The following is a 15,170-nucleotide window of genomic DNA, read 5'->3' as shown; positions in this document are numbered from 1 at the left end:
TGAATTCACCGTTTCCGAAACAAAACAACAACCAAATGCTGAGTCATAATATTTTAATTTCTGTGAGAAAAGCGAGACCGAGGTGGAATTGGCACTCAAGAGGAGGCTCAGGCATGTTGGCAGAAGAAAAACGTCATAAAAGGTCGCCTCACCAGAGTAGGAGAAATCACGGAGATAAAGCAGGCGAAGTAGATGACCCCCCGGGTGGGACTGGACCGATTGTTCCCACCCGGTCGTAATGGCGGTGGACATCGACATTCTCCTCAGGTCCGCGGTGACAGACTCACTGGATCCGCTTTTCCCTTCAGCAACAGTTACCAAGAAAATTCTGTTTCAAAAAAGAAAAAGGATCAAACGTTTTATTGGATTATACACGTTACGTCCTTTATTTAAGCTTTATATTAAAAAAAAAAAAATTCCTATATAACTTGTTTTTTTCTTTATGATCAATTTTGAAGCCCAATCTCCTCAAACTTCACACTTTCCCGCCATAATCACAGTGGGTGTTGTATAAGCGTCGTCGCGTTTAGTGTGTTGGTTTCTAGTCACGATGTTATGATTATTTTTTTTTGAAGAAAATAAACAACATTTTGAAGCATTTTCGCCTCGATTTCAATCGGACTGTCATGGAGACGGTAATCTCGGGGAAGTTGACCGTTGTCCTGAGGCGTTTACCACAGAGTGGAATGTACTGTATTCTTATTTCGCAATATGCGTGTTCAAAGTCTGGAGGGAACACTTCTGTCAGTGATTTGTTTGCTCCTTTCGGGTGTTTTCAGCCGCGCGCCAATGAGGCTGTGACGTCATCACATCGCGCTTTCAGCCGTGGCAGAGGCTGAGAACCTGTGACGTCATCAGATCGACGGTAATTTTGAGTGCTGTCCGCCACAAAAGTTATGTCCAGCAATGCCTCGTCGAACCCGAACTCCACAGCATCGGACAAGTAAGTGACTGACAGACGACACGAGGCTAATTAAGGAAAGTTAAACAAAACGTGATATCTTTTTCCCTCCCTTCCTCGGATGGACATTAAGCCGAGTGTCCCGTCTGCTGGCATTAGCTGTGTGGACGTGAAAGGTCCCAAGTGTCTTTCGCGAAGAGTAAGCGAGTTATTAGCGGCACCCGAAAGAGTAAACCGATTTTAAAAAAAAAAGTAGTAAACATCTTCTTCTTTAACGGGCACAATTTTTTTTTTCCCACGGGGAAGTTTTGGCCCAAGTCTTTCACGAACCGGCTGGCCAGGCCTGACGTTCAACTCAAGTTAGGGCAAGAATTTGGAATTTGTTCAGGATGCCGGCGATAGCTCGCCTACTTTTCACGAAGGACACCTGTAACGTCCACCAGCCAACAAACAGGATGGTACACATTGATGAATCACCCTGTGTCTGTGAAATCCTGGGATGACAGTTTATAGCTGGGTCAGGATAGACGGCTTAGAGGGTCAATCGTCTCGCTGGGCCACCAAGCGGTACTGTAGTAGTCATCTATTTACTCGTATGCAGCCACAATGGCCACTTGGCTGCATCATTTGTGGTGGCACATCTGTGCCACCGATGCAATGCCCCTATTTTCCAATAAGCTAGTACTCATTCTGCCAACCTCTGAAGGGTGACAGGCTGAGTCAACCCTTCCTGGTGTTAATTCAATAGCCCAACAGGGGCTTGAACTCAAGACCCAAGGATCTTAAGCAAAGCACCTTAACCGTTAAGCCAACACCAAGCGTGTAAGCTGCAGTAGCCATGATACTGGAATATACAAATCGTCAATCATAGTTGAGATTCAAAGTTGCAGAACCCTGCAATTACTCATGAAGCAATTATCACTCAGACCAGGAAACTAAGTAGAACTTCTGTTGCAATAGTTCAGACGAAATAAAAGGTTTCGGAGTATAAATGTGTAAATATCGGTTGTTACCTGAAGAATAGGCGTGTGGGTTTCTAAAAGGGGAGTGGAGATGAATTTCTGCGGTTTGAGGTGGAACATGGATTATAATTATGGGAATTCCATGAACAGACCAGAAACAGCAGAAGGAGAGTGAGATAGAGTTGGGAGGAGGGGCAACAATGCAAAAGGTGTTTGGATGCCAGCAGGAAGTGGGTTTCCAGTTAAGGTTTTACAAGGAAGAATCAAGAAAAAGAATCACCGCAAAGTGAAGTTGCGCTTCTTGATGGAGGGTTTTCTTTTTGTCCTCCCAGCGAGAAGATGGAAGAAATGAAGGTAAAGGGAGTTCGACGCCACTTTACCCATGTGAGGTTCTCATCTCTCTGCCTCTCCTGTTTGTAACCTTATTGCCACAACAGCACGCAGGTATACCTGTAGCTATGCGCACGGTGCATGTATCAGCCCGGGGAGTCGTCGGCTGATTGTATACTTCCTTTCCCATCATCATGTTTGCTAATCCATCTTGGATGTTTGCTGAATGACAAGTAAAAGAAAAGTCTTTGTAAATAATGTCGCCTGAAGTTTGATGGAGATTGTCATCAGATTTATATCAGATATCATGAGAAATCATCGATTTTTTTTGCCCCACCCCCTCCCCTTAAGGGAGTGGTAATTATTTTATGAAAATCGATGTACTGCACAACGAGCCATTCCTGATTGTGGAAGCGTATCACCGTTGTATAAAAATGATCTATCGGTTGTTGTGAAATAGCAATTTTGTTATTGTAACACGTAAGTACCTCCATTGGAACTCAAAGTCTGCTCGTCATGTTATGTGCAGGCATGTCCTTACAGTAGTGTTTCTGAAATCCGCAGGTGTGCTTATTGCCCTTTAGGTTCCAGAGAGAGATTGGTTCACTCTACAAATCGACGTGGACGGGTACCGTACCGCAGAGGTCATTCCTGTTGCGAGTCACAAGCATATCCGGTGAGGACGGCTTTGCTGGCTTTGCACTACTCGCAGAGTCATGGACCGAGACTTGTCTTGGAACCGTGGTTGTCATTTGGGAGATTCAAGGTTGTGATTTTGCTGTTTTGACGCGTCACTTGTCGCTACATGTTGTCAGCAGTTGGTAAGTGACAACATGCTCGATAAGTGGATACTTCAAACGCAAACCACGAGCTCCCAAGGAAAAATGTCTCGACTGGTGTCTGATTCCATGAATCGCCCACATACCTTGTCAGGAAATTTTTGACAGGTGACACATGAAGGACACACTTATGTATACAAGGGATGTGGTGAATTGAGAAAAGGAGAAAAAAAAGGAAAGAGATTGAGAGAGAATTAATAAGGGGGTTTGGGGGTGGTTGAGACTGTGCTCCTGACTGAGTGTCACGGTGCTCTTGACAAGTTGTGGACACTCGGTGGCTACAATTAAACCTGGACAGGTCAACACTCAGTTGCAGGTGTAGAGACGTCTGCTGAGCAGCCAAATGAACCGGACCCAGGACAGGGAGTGAAAGTACCGTTGAAGGCTTTACCCACAGCCACCGAGCTTCTGCGGAAGGGAAGCTGTGTTGATATAACACAGCAGGGGCAGTGTGACCACTCCTTGGCTTTTTTCACAAGATCTTGGCTATTCGTTGTTCACCTTGGCGTCTTGGTTTTCTCTAGGTTTTCTTGGCGTATATGTTTTCTATTATCATCGCTTTTCTGAAACATTGTGAATTCTTGGCTTTTTTTCATTGGCTCACCTTGGCATTTATGAAAAATGAGGAGTGGTCACACTGAGCGTGGGGCAGGGGTGGAAATTCCATCATTCGGTCCATATAAGTCTGTAGATAGCATCATATAACTTACAGTTAATCGGTAAGTTGATGTTGGACCTACAGGACATACCTGTTTTGGGTCATTACAATGAATACAGTGGTTGACCATGATAAAGGTCTTGCCATTGTAAGATTCACATTGTAACACTCCCAATTCCTCCATGCGTTATTCACTCCCTGGAATCCACGTTCCAAAACTTGGCATGACTGCATTTGTCTTTTCGGAAAATGTCGCAGGAAATCTCGACCTGAACATTTTCTCAAGTGTCAATCATGTACTGTAGTGAAGGCCTTCCTGTTCGGAAAATGCGGTCGGTAGATAAGGCCAAAGTGTTCCTCCTGACCAGGAACTATAAAGCAAATTGTATGCTATAGGGAAATTTCATTTTGTTGATACCATTGGGTAAAGGTGAATGCTGTTCCTCTTTTTTTGTAAGAGCTTTATTTGGTTACCAATTATCTCCGACCTTCTCACCAATTTCACGTTCTGACATTCATTCAGGGACGCTCTGAATCAGGTGTTGTGTCGGAAACATCTGAACATGGAACAGCTGGAGGTTTTCCTTGATGGTTCCTCCACTCCACTCCCACTGGACTTTGATTGCTTTCTACTACGAGGTCAGCGTGCAGTAGTACGAGGTGAGCAACAGCTGGATCTTGTGGATGACTAGTATGTATGTGGCAGTCCATTAAGCCAGTGATTTATTCCCATCACACCATTTGTAATCGATCAATATCTTTAAACCAGTATTTGGTGTTTGCATGGTACTTTGTCATTTTCGTTCAAACTCATCATTTGCTACTGATATAATGCATCATCAAAAAAGTCATGATTTTATATCGAGCCTAACCAGAACATTTGGCTTTCTGTCCTCGTTTTCTATCAAATAGACACCATCCATTGGTTTTGGTGTTCCACCTTATAATTGGGCTGACAGGATGGCCTAGAGGTATGCACACTTGCCGATAAGCTTTCTAGCCTCGGTTTTGAACCCCAATCCAGCGAGAATCTGTCATCCGGGGTTTCACGGTCAGGGTGATTCGTCAATGCGTGTGCCGTCCCTCAGATGGACATTAAATGGGATTCTTGTCTGTCAGCATTCGTTGGTGGACGTTAAAGATCCCACAGTGTCCTTTGAGAAGAGTCAGCGAACTATCGCTGAGACCCTGGCCAAGTTCCAAATTCCTGCCCAAAGCAGCACAGAGAGCCATTGCATCACAGCCATGCCCTCAGCGTTGTGCTGCATATGAACGAAGAATAAGAAGACCTTATAATTTATCGAGGATACAAATATTTTTGAGGCATTATTTAGGACGCGTGTTCTAATGGTCCTTTTTGATTATTTTTTGTATACAAAGGGGATGCTCGTGGAGGAACTGGAACATAGAATGGATTATTACGTAAGAGAACAAAGGAAAAGTCGAAGGAGAGGTGGGAAACTCCAACAGCAGGGTTTCGAGACAATATCGAGGAAGACTTGGAGAAATTAGGGATTTGGGGGAAGAATGAGGGGTAAGGGAGGACACATGATGTGGACAAGATGGATACAGAAGAAAACTCTGAAGAAGGAAAGACTGGAAATTTGGAAGGAGGAGGGTTTAGGGAGGGGTGGGGAGTTGATTGGGGGTAGAAAAGATCATGGTTTTAGATGAGAGATGATTTGAGATGTTGATGAACAGCTGTCTTGAACACCTGGAGGGAAGAATGAGATTGAAGAGAATGTGGAAGTTGATTCCACAGGCAGGAAAAAAGAGGAACGAATGCATGGAGATGCAGAGCAGAAAGCTTGAGTCTATTAAAAGGAAGTCAAGTTGTCAACTTTATTAGAGCTTTGTGTAGCAATTATTGATGGGGTGTAATAGGGAAGTGCAGTGGATGAAATATATCTGGAATTTCAGAAGGAATTTGAGAAGGCACCACATAGATGGCTATTAGCTAAGGTGAGGACTTGTAGAGTGCCTGGTTGGGTAGTGAACTGGATTGCTCATAAGAAGCAAAGAGAAACTGAGTGGGGGGGGGGGATGTCTGGCTGGGAGGATGTTTGTATGATAAAATCAAGCCGATGTTAGGTGTCCTGGTTGAGACTTGCAGTTGAAAACTCCAAGTGGTATTAAAAATGAGAGACGTAGCATGGCAGCACCTCTCGTGATATAGGTTATACGTGAGGTTGGATCAATATATCAAAGGCTGAAGAATAAGACCATATTAGATCTTTGGAAGGGCATACACATTAGGTTATGAATGAATGCTGCAATGGTAGAGTCTTCATGTTGAGAAGGAAGCAACTGAGAGCTTCTCTACCATGCTCACATGCTACAATCTCAGTTCTTCAAGGTACAGGCCATCTGTGCCAAGGGTCACGGTGAGGACCTAAACATTGCGGCTTAGATCTTCATCCTGTAAGGTGGAGAGAACCTTTACCATACCTTCTCGTCATCCCCTAGATGTTAGACATTGTGCGACGGAAAACTTGAACTCTACTGACTGAAGAGGAGGCCCATAGTAAAGTCCTTTGGAATAATCTGCAGGATGTGTTATTATTACAGAACTGTTCTGCTGTTGATTATTCTTGTGACATACCCTTTACACTGTGTGAGATATTGTGCTTTTTAACCGCAGTAACATTGATCATCAGTGACATCTACCTGCAGAGGTTGCATGTAGTGCTTTAATTGTCAAGTAGTCAATTTTGGATTCTAATTAGAGAGTTTTATTAACGCTATTTGCCTTTACCGGTCATGTTTGTGTTCTGCAGCGAAGGCATGGGGACAGAGCAGATCAAAACATACAAGAAAGATCAGGACATTGCCTTTGCTTCGTTTCCTGAAGACACAAAACCTCAACAACTCGAATCGGTACGGCAGCGCTTGTATCTCTCATCAGCCTAACTCCTCACAGCTACCTCTGCAGGAAGACACGGCGTTAAACGTATCAAAAGAGGGGGACCACGGCAGTGTGAGTCATGAAATGGACTCCAGCGTGCAGAACGAGGTGAAACCCGATGAAGACAGCAGAGTGATACCAGACCTGGGTGAAATGCAGCAATTGGTATGTTACTGGTTTGATTGACATCAGTGTACTAGTTAGACGATGTGTTTGAGACGATAACAAGATCAAACTCTCCAGCTACTGAACCGATGTTTCTTCACATAGCTATTGGTCGGGAATCTGTTCGGAGCAAGGTGAAGGAAAATTACACTGCCTTCCTTGCAGAAGAGATTTTGTTATCGACAGATAACTGTCAAATTTTTGGTTCACTTTCTTGATTCAGTCATCGAAGCAATTTGCAAAATCAAACGTTTTTACTTCTTGCACGTGAAGCAAAAAGTCGGTTTGGTTCACTTCTTTCTGTCTGTTTGTCCTTCTGTCTACAAATGTCAGCTTATGATCAAGGAACAACTTAATTTCAAATGAATGTCATATTTTTGAACTCAAATTGGAACATGAATCGGAAAACGAACCTTCGTGGTGCCTTGGGTTTGAATTTGTCGTGATCACGTATGCACGGAGAGGAGTGAGATTAATTTTTAAAGTTTTTTCTGTCTATCTGGCAGTCAAACAAAATTGAAAATCATTCCAAACAGTAAACTTACTGTTTTAAGGACATCATAAAGGACACAAAACACAGGCTTGAATAACTCATGCAATGTGTTAAATAAGGTGGTGTGTAAGACACTGTATCAACTGCGGTAAACTTCCAGAATTTCTTTTTTTTCTTCACCCTTTAAAATCTTTATTTCATGTCAATTTAATTATATACTTGAACATAGTAGAACACAAATCGCCTTTTTTTAGCACTTTCAAAACCCTTCCGTTTAGTAGTTCTTGGACAAAATATTGCGGCATTTTAGATCATCTCGACCAATCAAACCTGTCGTTCGTACACCCCACCGTTCGTACACCGTGTCCTTGCTTCTCAAGACAGCACGGGGTAATGTGTTCGCTGAACTCTATCGTCTTTTCTTCAACAACTGGAACAGAGGAGCCCCTATAGCAGTGGCCAGGGAAAGCCACAGCTGAAGAGTTTGAGCTTGAAAACCCCAGCTGGAGAGTTACATTGATGGTGCTGAAAACCATGCAGCAGTGTTTGGATCACTGCTTGGATTTATTGTGGAGATTTATCGCTGAGAATTAAAGGTGGACATCACCACGTGGTTCGACTTTTGATGAAGTGGGATCCAGAAGTTCAGGTTGCCATTTAAAATCCCATTCAATTCCCATTGAACAAATATGAGTATCAGCTTCAAACATTTATTCAGAACAGCCAGGGATATAAAAGGTGTTTTCACCTTGAAAGTTTATTCTCATGCAATTAACTTGATTTGGCCTTCAATGTGGACCCCGTTCTACTTCTCAGGTTAAAATTGTGATTTTTCTTTTCTCGAGTGGGTGACGACAATCCCCGAAGAGAAATTGAGAGGATCCCTTTCATTTGATCTTCATTCTTTGTCGAGATATAAAATGATAAACAAATTTGATTAAAAGGTCAACTCCAATAAATGTAAAATCGATATCAATTTTCGTATCTGCATGGTCAATATAACATTTTTGTTCATATTGCCTGTAAGATGATAGATTATCACTTTCAGAATCCAATGGCAATACATTCCAAACGGCTAGGGTGTAGTTAGTTGTGTGTGCGTGCGTGTGTGTTGCCACGTATGTTTTCCAACCCGGGTTTCCTGTTTGGTATTCGTTCATGTTTTATTACCGAGCTGTCAGCTCAAACAATGCGCTGCTGTCAGTTTCTCTTTTTTTTATTGCCAAATAGTCAATGCGGTGGATGAATAAGCGCCGATTATCCTGACACATTGTCCGTTGCATTTGCGCTTGAGTGTGTACATGTGAGAAAAGGCAAGCAGCTAGCAAGCGTGTGACCGTGTCGGCACATATCCAGTGTTGCCCGTGTGTGCCGTGCCGCCCGGTGCGTGTGACTTGGCACGGCGCTCAGCATCTGTCGATGCCCACCACTGACGGCAGCACATCACTTTGATGTGCCAACCTTTCGAAGCAAATGTGGCTCCTGACCTTTCATGTTCCAGTGGAATAAGCAGGAGGGGCCACTGGGCTCAGCAGGAAGACAACAGTGTCCAGGCAGCTGCCTACTGGCTGGGATGTTACAGTCGGCTTATAGCTGGGGAGCTGGGTTATTGCGCAGAGCATATTGCAACGGTATTGTCACGTGTAGGGCAGGGCGCTCGAGGGCAGCAAGCATTTTTAAAGGAGCTGTTTGTTACAAGGTCATCAAGGATGGAGAGAGAGCCCGCATGCTTTGCAGCGGTAAGTTGTAAAACGGTACTGGTTGCATTATGTTGACACTTTCATGCGATGTAGCTTGACTTTGTTTGAGGCTTTTAACTGACTCCTGGTTGTGCCGATCAATTCATTAATAAATACATGAAACCATCTTTATGAACAATTCACAAGTGTGTGTTGATGTTAAACCAGAACTCCGAGTCAGACCGAGTGGTTTATATTGACTAAATATATATATATATATATATATATATATATATATATATATATATATATATATATATATATATATGTATATATATATGTATATATATATATATATATATATATATATATATATATATATATATATTGTTTTTATTCGTTATTCCAATATATTTTATCCATTACTGTCCTTGCTTTTGTGGAGCCAACGATCTGTAGAATGAAAACATTTCCTATATCACATCTGTAAAACGATAACCCAAAGATCAAAGGCATTGTTACTATTATGATGACTTTTCTTCAAATCTATGGAAATGCACAGTGATCAATCCATGACTTCTTTAACTCGATCTTAAAATGATTTACACCTTGCCATGATGAATCACATTAAGCACTTTGTTCCACAAAACTGTCGTTCTCTCAAACTGATTGTTTAGCCCATTGCTGTGAAATTGTGGGGCACGGAATGCCATTGAATTGGGGATGGGTGGCACTGAATGCTGTGGAATTGGGGGTTGGTTGGGGGGGGGAGGATATAATACTGTGGAATTGGGGGTGGGGGGGGAGGATAGAATACTGTGGAATTGTGCACTAAACTCAATGGAATTGGGGGGGGGGGGAATGGAATTCTGTGGAATTGGGAGCACTGATTTTGATGGAATTGTGGTGGGGTGGAGGAAGTGAATGCTCTGAAAATAGGGGCACTGAATACTGTGGAATTTGGAGGCACAGGATGCTGTGAAATTGGCAGCATGGAATGTTGTGACATTTGGGGGAATGCGATTTGATGTTGACTTGTGGGATCAGTGTGCTGTGGAAATGGGGGACAGAATTCTGTGGAATTGGGGAGGGGGGCACTGACTGCTGTGGAATTGGTGGCCACCGAATGTTGTGGAATTTGGGAGCACTGAATGCTCTCGAACTGAAAGCACTGAATGTTGTGGCATTTGTGGGTTCGGTGTGACGTTGAATTGGGGGAATAGTGTCTTGTCAAATTTTGGGAAAGAAATGCTGTGGAAATGGAGGCACAGAATGCCATGGGGTTAAATGAACGGAATACTGTTGAATTGGGGGATGAAATGCTCTGGATACAAGGGCGGGGTGGGGGGGTAGCATGGTCATGTGCTGTGAAGGACATGGAATGCGGTAGTGATTGATGCACTGATTGTTGTGGAATTTGAGGCACGGAATGCATAGTATGATGGCACTGCTCATTGAAATATAACCTTTACATGAGTATCGTTATGTGGATGGGGAGTGGGAGGCCATACTTCGAATGTGTTAAGAATAGTATGGATCGTGTGCTCGAGTAGGTTATCTTAAACAACTGTACTAGGGACATGTCAGAGGTAAGTTGTACGTAATATTGTTGTGCGGCTGAGTTTCGGTGGCGAGCATGACCGCGAGGTGGAGCAGTAGAGTCGGCTCCACCGAACACCTGGAATTTATAGGTCGTCACCCCAGATAACTCCGGAGCCGACGGGTCCCTTATCGGACCGAAGATCGCCAATAGGTTGACCACGTGGGATAGGGTCGATTGCCAATTTCAATTTCCTAAATACCCACGTCGTCTAAACTACTGGGGAAATTCACCCTCGGCAGGATCTGCGCGATCCGGGCTGTTACCGAGCCGAATCCGACCCGTACCCCGAGCGGAGAGTACCAGATTCCTGCTGGGCCGATTGCATGATTACGGCAGCAATGAGGCCTCCTAGTTCCCGTTCGCAGCATGGCAAACCAATGATAGAAACACATAAACGAGCTGATACATTTAACAATAGGGGTATTTATTAACAATAGGGGGAAGAGAACACACAAAGAGCAGAGTTATCACGACTAAAGCAAGGCAAATAATGTACAAGGAACACAGGCACTTAACAGTTTCTACTTATAGATGGGGCCCAAGGACACACACACACTCACACACAAATACCCCAAAAGAAGATGGACCTCGAGGTCTTTATTCGAGGTTTCCAGCTCAAGGGAAGATGAGCTGGAAACCAGAGCTATCTTGGACCTGTCCACCTCGTGTGGTCTTCAATGTCTTGGACTGGCGGGACTCGAACCCGCAACCGGGACAGAGGGTGAAGGGCAGATGCTAACCAGCGCGAGCGCGGATGAGGCAGCGAGCGCCAGCAGGCAAGGCCAGGCGACCCGGGAGACCAAAACCAACTCTCTGAAAGACGGATGGACGTGGCAGAAGGCAGAAAAAGACAGGAAAACAAGCCAGGCCCCAAAAAGCTCTCTCCCGGCAGAGTCGTGCCGACAATTATCCCCCTCCTCTATTGGGAGAGGCCACAGCTCTCTGTGACCTCCGTTCATTGGGTGGAGGGTGTGTCGCATCGCCACCCTCTTGAAAAGGACCGCCCCTCAAACAGGGAGAGTAACAGTATCCCGCGCTGGCTTCCCATTGGCCGAACGCCTCGGCTTTGCGCGCGCGTCGCTCATTGGGAAAACAGGGACTCATGCCCTTATTTGGCATGGAATTCTCACCGCCTGGCACATTGGACTCCGCCCACCACGAGCGTTATGGAGCGAAGGTGCTGTTGTAGTTGTAAGTGATGTAAAAATGTAAAAGAAAACCCTGACTATCAAAATACTCTGCAGCGCATGAACATTTAATTCCCATTAGACATAGGAACTGGACCCTAACTAGAAACACGTACTTACCGATATAACTCTCTCTCTATCGAGTGCAGCCTGTGGCTGCTGGTTGCATCATTGGTTGGGACATGGCGATGCCGCTGATGCAGTATGCCCCTTACCAGTGCACTGGTACTCATTTTGCTGACCTCGGAAGTATGACAGGCTGAGTCAACCCCCTGGTGTATTAATTCAGCGGCCCAACGGAGCTTGAACTAAGGACCCTAGGATCCCAAGCCGCCACCCTAACCACGAAGCCAACACCAGGCTACCGATATCACTGATCTTTTCGGACTCTGGCTGTTGTGTGCGATGGGTTCCAGATTCGTAACAATATGTGCACTGAGGAGGCAGAGAACTGCCATTATAAAGCAGCATAAGGTAAAGACAACGTCGTGTGAAACCTGTTTACAGGTGAGTGCCATTGGTGAGTGGTGAGAGAGCTTGAGGTGAGTGACAGTGGGAAAATTAACATGCTTCGTGCATGGCTTTGGATTTTCCCATGGGCTGTTTGCAAGGAGAACTATGCACCTGGCGATATAGTGCGCTATAGCGAAGCCCCAGTACATGGGTGGAATTCTTTATCCCAGCACCACCTTTGTGTTGTGGTACAGCTAATGAAAGGACCAGCCAATGCCAATATAAGCCTGCATGGAGAGAGAGACATACAGAGACAGACAGGCAGAGACTTGGGGTTTGAATAACCAGAGTGGGGAGGTTTGGGGCCCAGTACTGAATGCCGGACCTTCAAGAATCTGATGGAGGACAAGTTTGAAAGGCAAACAGAGTTCTCCACTGACAGGTCTGAGCAATAGTAGAGGCCATGGGGGCTGCTGAGGTGGGCAAGCTCGAAACAGGGGGTTTAACCTCACATATGGATTTGCTATTTGGGGAAAGCACGAGTTTGATTGGCATAGTGGAAGTGACTGCATTGGCCTGAAACCAGCGGACAAGCGTGGAGGGAGTGGATCTCACAACCATGGCTCCCAAAAGGATGACATTGGAATGATGGATCACTCAAGCGAGAATGATGAAGCTATTGAACATGACGATGTACAACCCACTACCAATAGCGACGCCAAGAAAAACAAGCCCAAGGAGCTGGAAATGAAGAAGATGATGGGACCAAACAGCTGACTCTTGAAGAGTGGATGGCCATGCATGAATGATTATAAAGAGTGTGATGGATGTTTTATGTGGGCATTGATGGCTTTAGTGGTGATTGGGGGGGAGAGTGATGGGAGTAGTCTTTCCTGTGAGAAATGTGTCGAGTTGGTATGCCTAAGAACTTTGGTGGATGTATTGAGGAAAGGGATATCAGCTTGATGGGATCTGTGAGGAAGTGTGGGATTTTTTAGAAGGTTGTTGGTTGTATTTGTGCGGTGAGTCTGCAGTAGGTGCTGGAGGGAGTGGAGAGTGAGGGGGTGGGGGGTGACGTTGGGGTGCAGTGGATGCTGGTGGGGGTGGGATGAAAAGTAAAGAGGAGAGGGTTATTAACTGTGATTAAACTATTAAGTGTATGGATTCGTCATTCTTCAGCGATAATCGGACACAGAATTATGTGTTGTTTCAAAAGAGCGGGTGTGATGGATATTGAAGGAAGGTTGGATGACGTTATGTCGGAACATGGCAGGAAGATGTTGGTTGTGGTATATCTAGGAGCAAACGACAAAGGGAAAGTTTACTCAGAAGATTTGAGGAATAGGTACATGATGTTGGCTCGACGACTAAAAGAAAAGGGTTGTGATGTAATTAACCCGCCCACATGAAGCGAAAAGCGGGGTTAACCAACTGATTCATGTCTGTCCATCCGTCTGTCTTATCAGTTTATGATCATCAGTTTATAATAGAGGAACACCTTATTTAAATTGAATGTTATATTTTAAACACAAATCGGAACATGAATAGAAAGGCAGGTTGTGAGTTTTACCTTACCTTGGCTCAGAATGCGTCCTGATCGCACATGCGCAGAGAGGAGCGAGATTATTTTTTTGTTGAAGAAAAAAAAAGGAAAAAAAAAAAGGTCAAACAAATTTGAAAAATCATTCCAAACGGGAAACTTGTTTTTAAGGACGTTACAAGTCTGGAGACGGCGATGGTTCACGAGCAATGTACACGGTTCGCCTTTTTTATTTTTTGACCTTCGAGGGGACGCCACTGGCAAACTGGCGGGAATTGGGAAAAAACGTAAATGATGAAAGTTGTAGCACTCGAAGAGCACTACTTGCATACCAACTTTCATTCGAAACAGTTGAAAACCCTAGGAGCTCGATGCCCTATTTATTGATTTTTTGACATTTTCTAAGTTCGTCACCTTGTGACCTTGACCTTGTGACGAAAATGAAAAATCGAGCTCCGTGGGGCTATGCAGGTGCCATTTGGCAAACCAAATACCAAAACCCCTGCCAGATTCGACAAACCCCCTCGGAGAAGATATAACTTGAAACCGGCTACCCCCTAAAAACACATGTTTTTTGGGCGTGGCTCCGCCCATAATGGGCGCAGCACGCCCATTCTCGGGAAACCACAACTAGATCATGATACAAACCTCGCACCCTAATTTTATCAAGATCGGATCAAAACCCACGGAGCTTTGCTCGGGACAGATAGACAGACAGACGCACACCCATAACGAACATAGTGGTCACTTACTGACTCTTGAACCAATAATGGACACATACAACAGGCATGAATAACTAATGTAACGTGCTAGAGAGGGTGAACTAATAGACACTGTGGAAAAACCCAGAAATAATTTGACATGACTTTCAAAATCTTTATTTCATTTAAATTGAATTATATATTTGAAGACTGGAGAACACAAATCTCTTTCATAATACTTCAAAGAATCTTCAGTTTTGCAGTACAGTACTGTTTTTCAATTTAAATAATGGCTCAATGGGGTGGTGTACGTATCGGGGTAGTGTCCGGAACTATTTCTGGACTACTTCAATAAAACTAAAATGCGGGATTTTTTAGATTTTTTAGCAATCGTTAAAATTATTACTTTGTTAAAATTGAAGTAACACTGCATGGGGTATCGTGTTCTATGAAATCTCTAGTTGTTTTTTTTTTCTGGTGTTCTTCCGAGATTAGGAAACGGTGCAAGCTTCGTGAGTCGAGCATTGGATGCCAACCTTTGACTCCTATGATTGCACGAAGTCTCGGCAGCAAAGATTTGTGTTTGGGAAGCATTGGAATTATTTTCAGGGTCGGGATGAGTGGTGTTTCCAGATTGATGGCCAGACACTGAACAGAAAGGGGTCAGTAAGGTCTGCAGTGGTAATTGAATAGGGAATTAAGCCTTTTTAGGCTAGTGGGGAGTGGGGAGGCTGTTAAAGGAAGGAACTGCAAT

At 44.2% G+C, this 15,170-nt stretch overlaps 1 protein-coding gene across 8 annotated transcripts in view; it reads left to right on the top strand.

The window, feature by feature from the left end:
• The first annotated feature begins 721 nt into the window (after positions 1-721).
• The window catches only part of LOC147019110 (pleckstrin homology domain-containing family G member 5-like), a 74,801-nt gene continuing 60,352 nt past the window's right edge, over positions 722-15,170 (top strand). For 2 of the 8 annotated variants that reach the window (XM_085899425.1, XM_085899417.1), the window contains exons 1-5: positions 723-943; positions 2,196-2,247; positions 2,778-2,869; positions 4,214-4,350; positions 6,468-6,760. In XM_085899425.1, coding sequence (XP_085755551.1) covers positions 897-943; positions 2,196-2,247; positions 2,778-2,869; positions 4,214-4,350; positions 6,468-6,760 — 621 coding nt within the window. In that variant the 5' untranslated portion in view covers positions 723-896. Of the gene's footprint in view, positions 944-2,023; positions 2,248-2,757; positions 2,870-4,213; positions 4,351-6,467; positions 6,761-6,786; positions 8,993-15,170 lie in introns of those variants that run through there. The other 6 variants (XM_085899424.1, XM_085899419.1, XM_085899420.1 and 3 more) reach the window with 6 other exon arrangements.

This window comes from Eptatretus burgeri, chromosome 10, assembly GCF_056783735.1.
Source record: "Eptatretus burgeri isolate ZD-2024b chromosome 10, Ebu_testis_v1, whole genome shotgun sequence".
NCBI classification, from domain to species: domain Eukaryota; kingdom Metazoa; phylum Chordata; class Myxini; order Myxiniformes; family Myxinidae; genus Eptatretus; species Eptatretus burgeri.
Note: the sequence above shows the minus strand (reverse complement) of the source record. Positions and strands in the feature narration are given on the sequence as shown.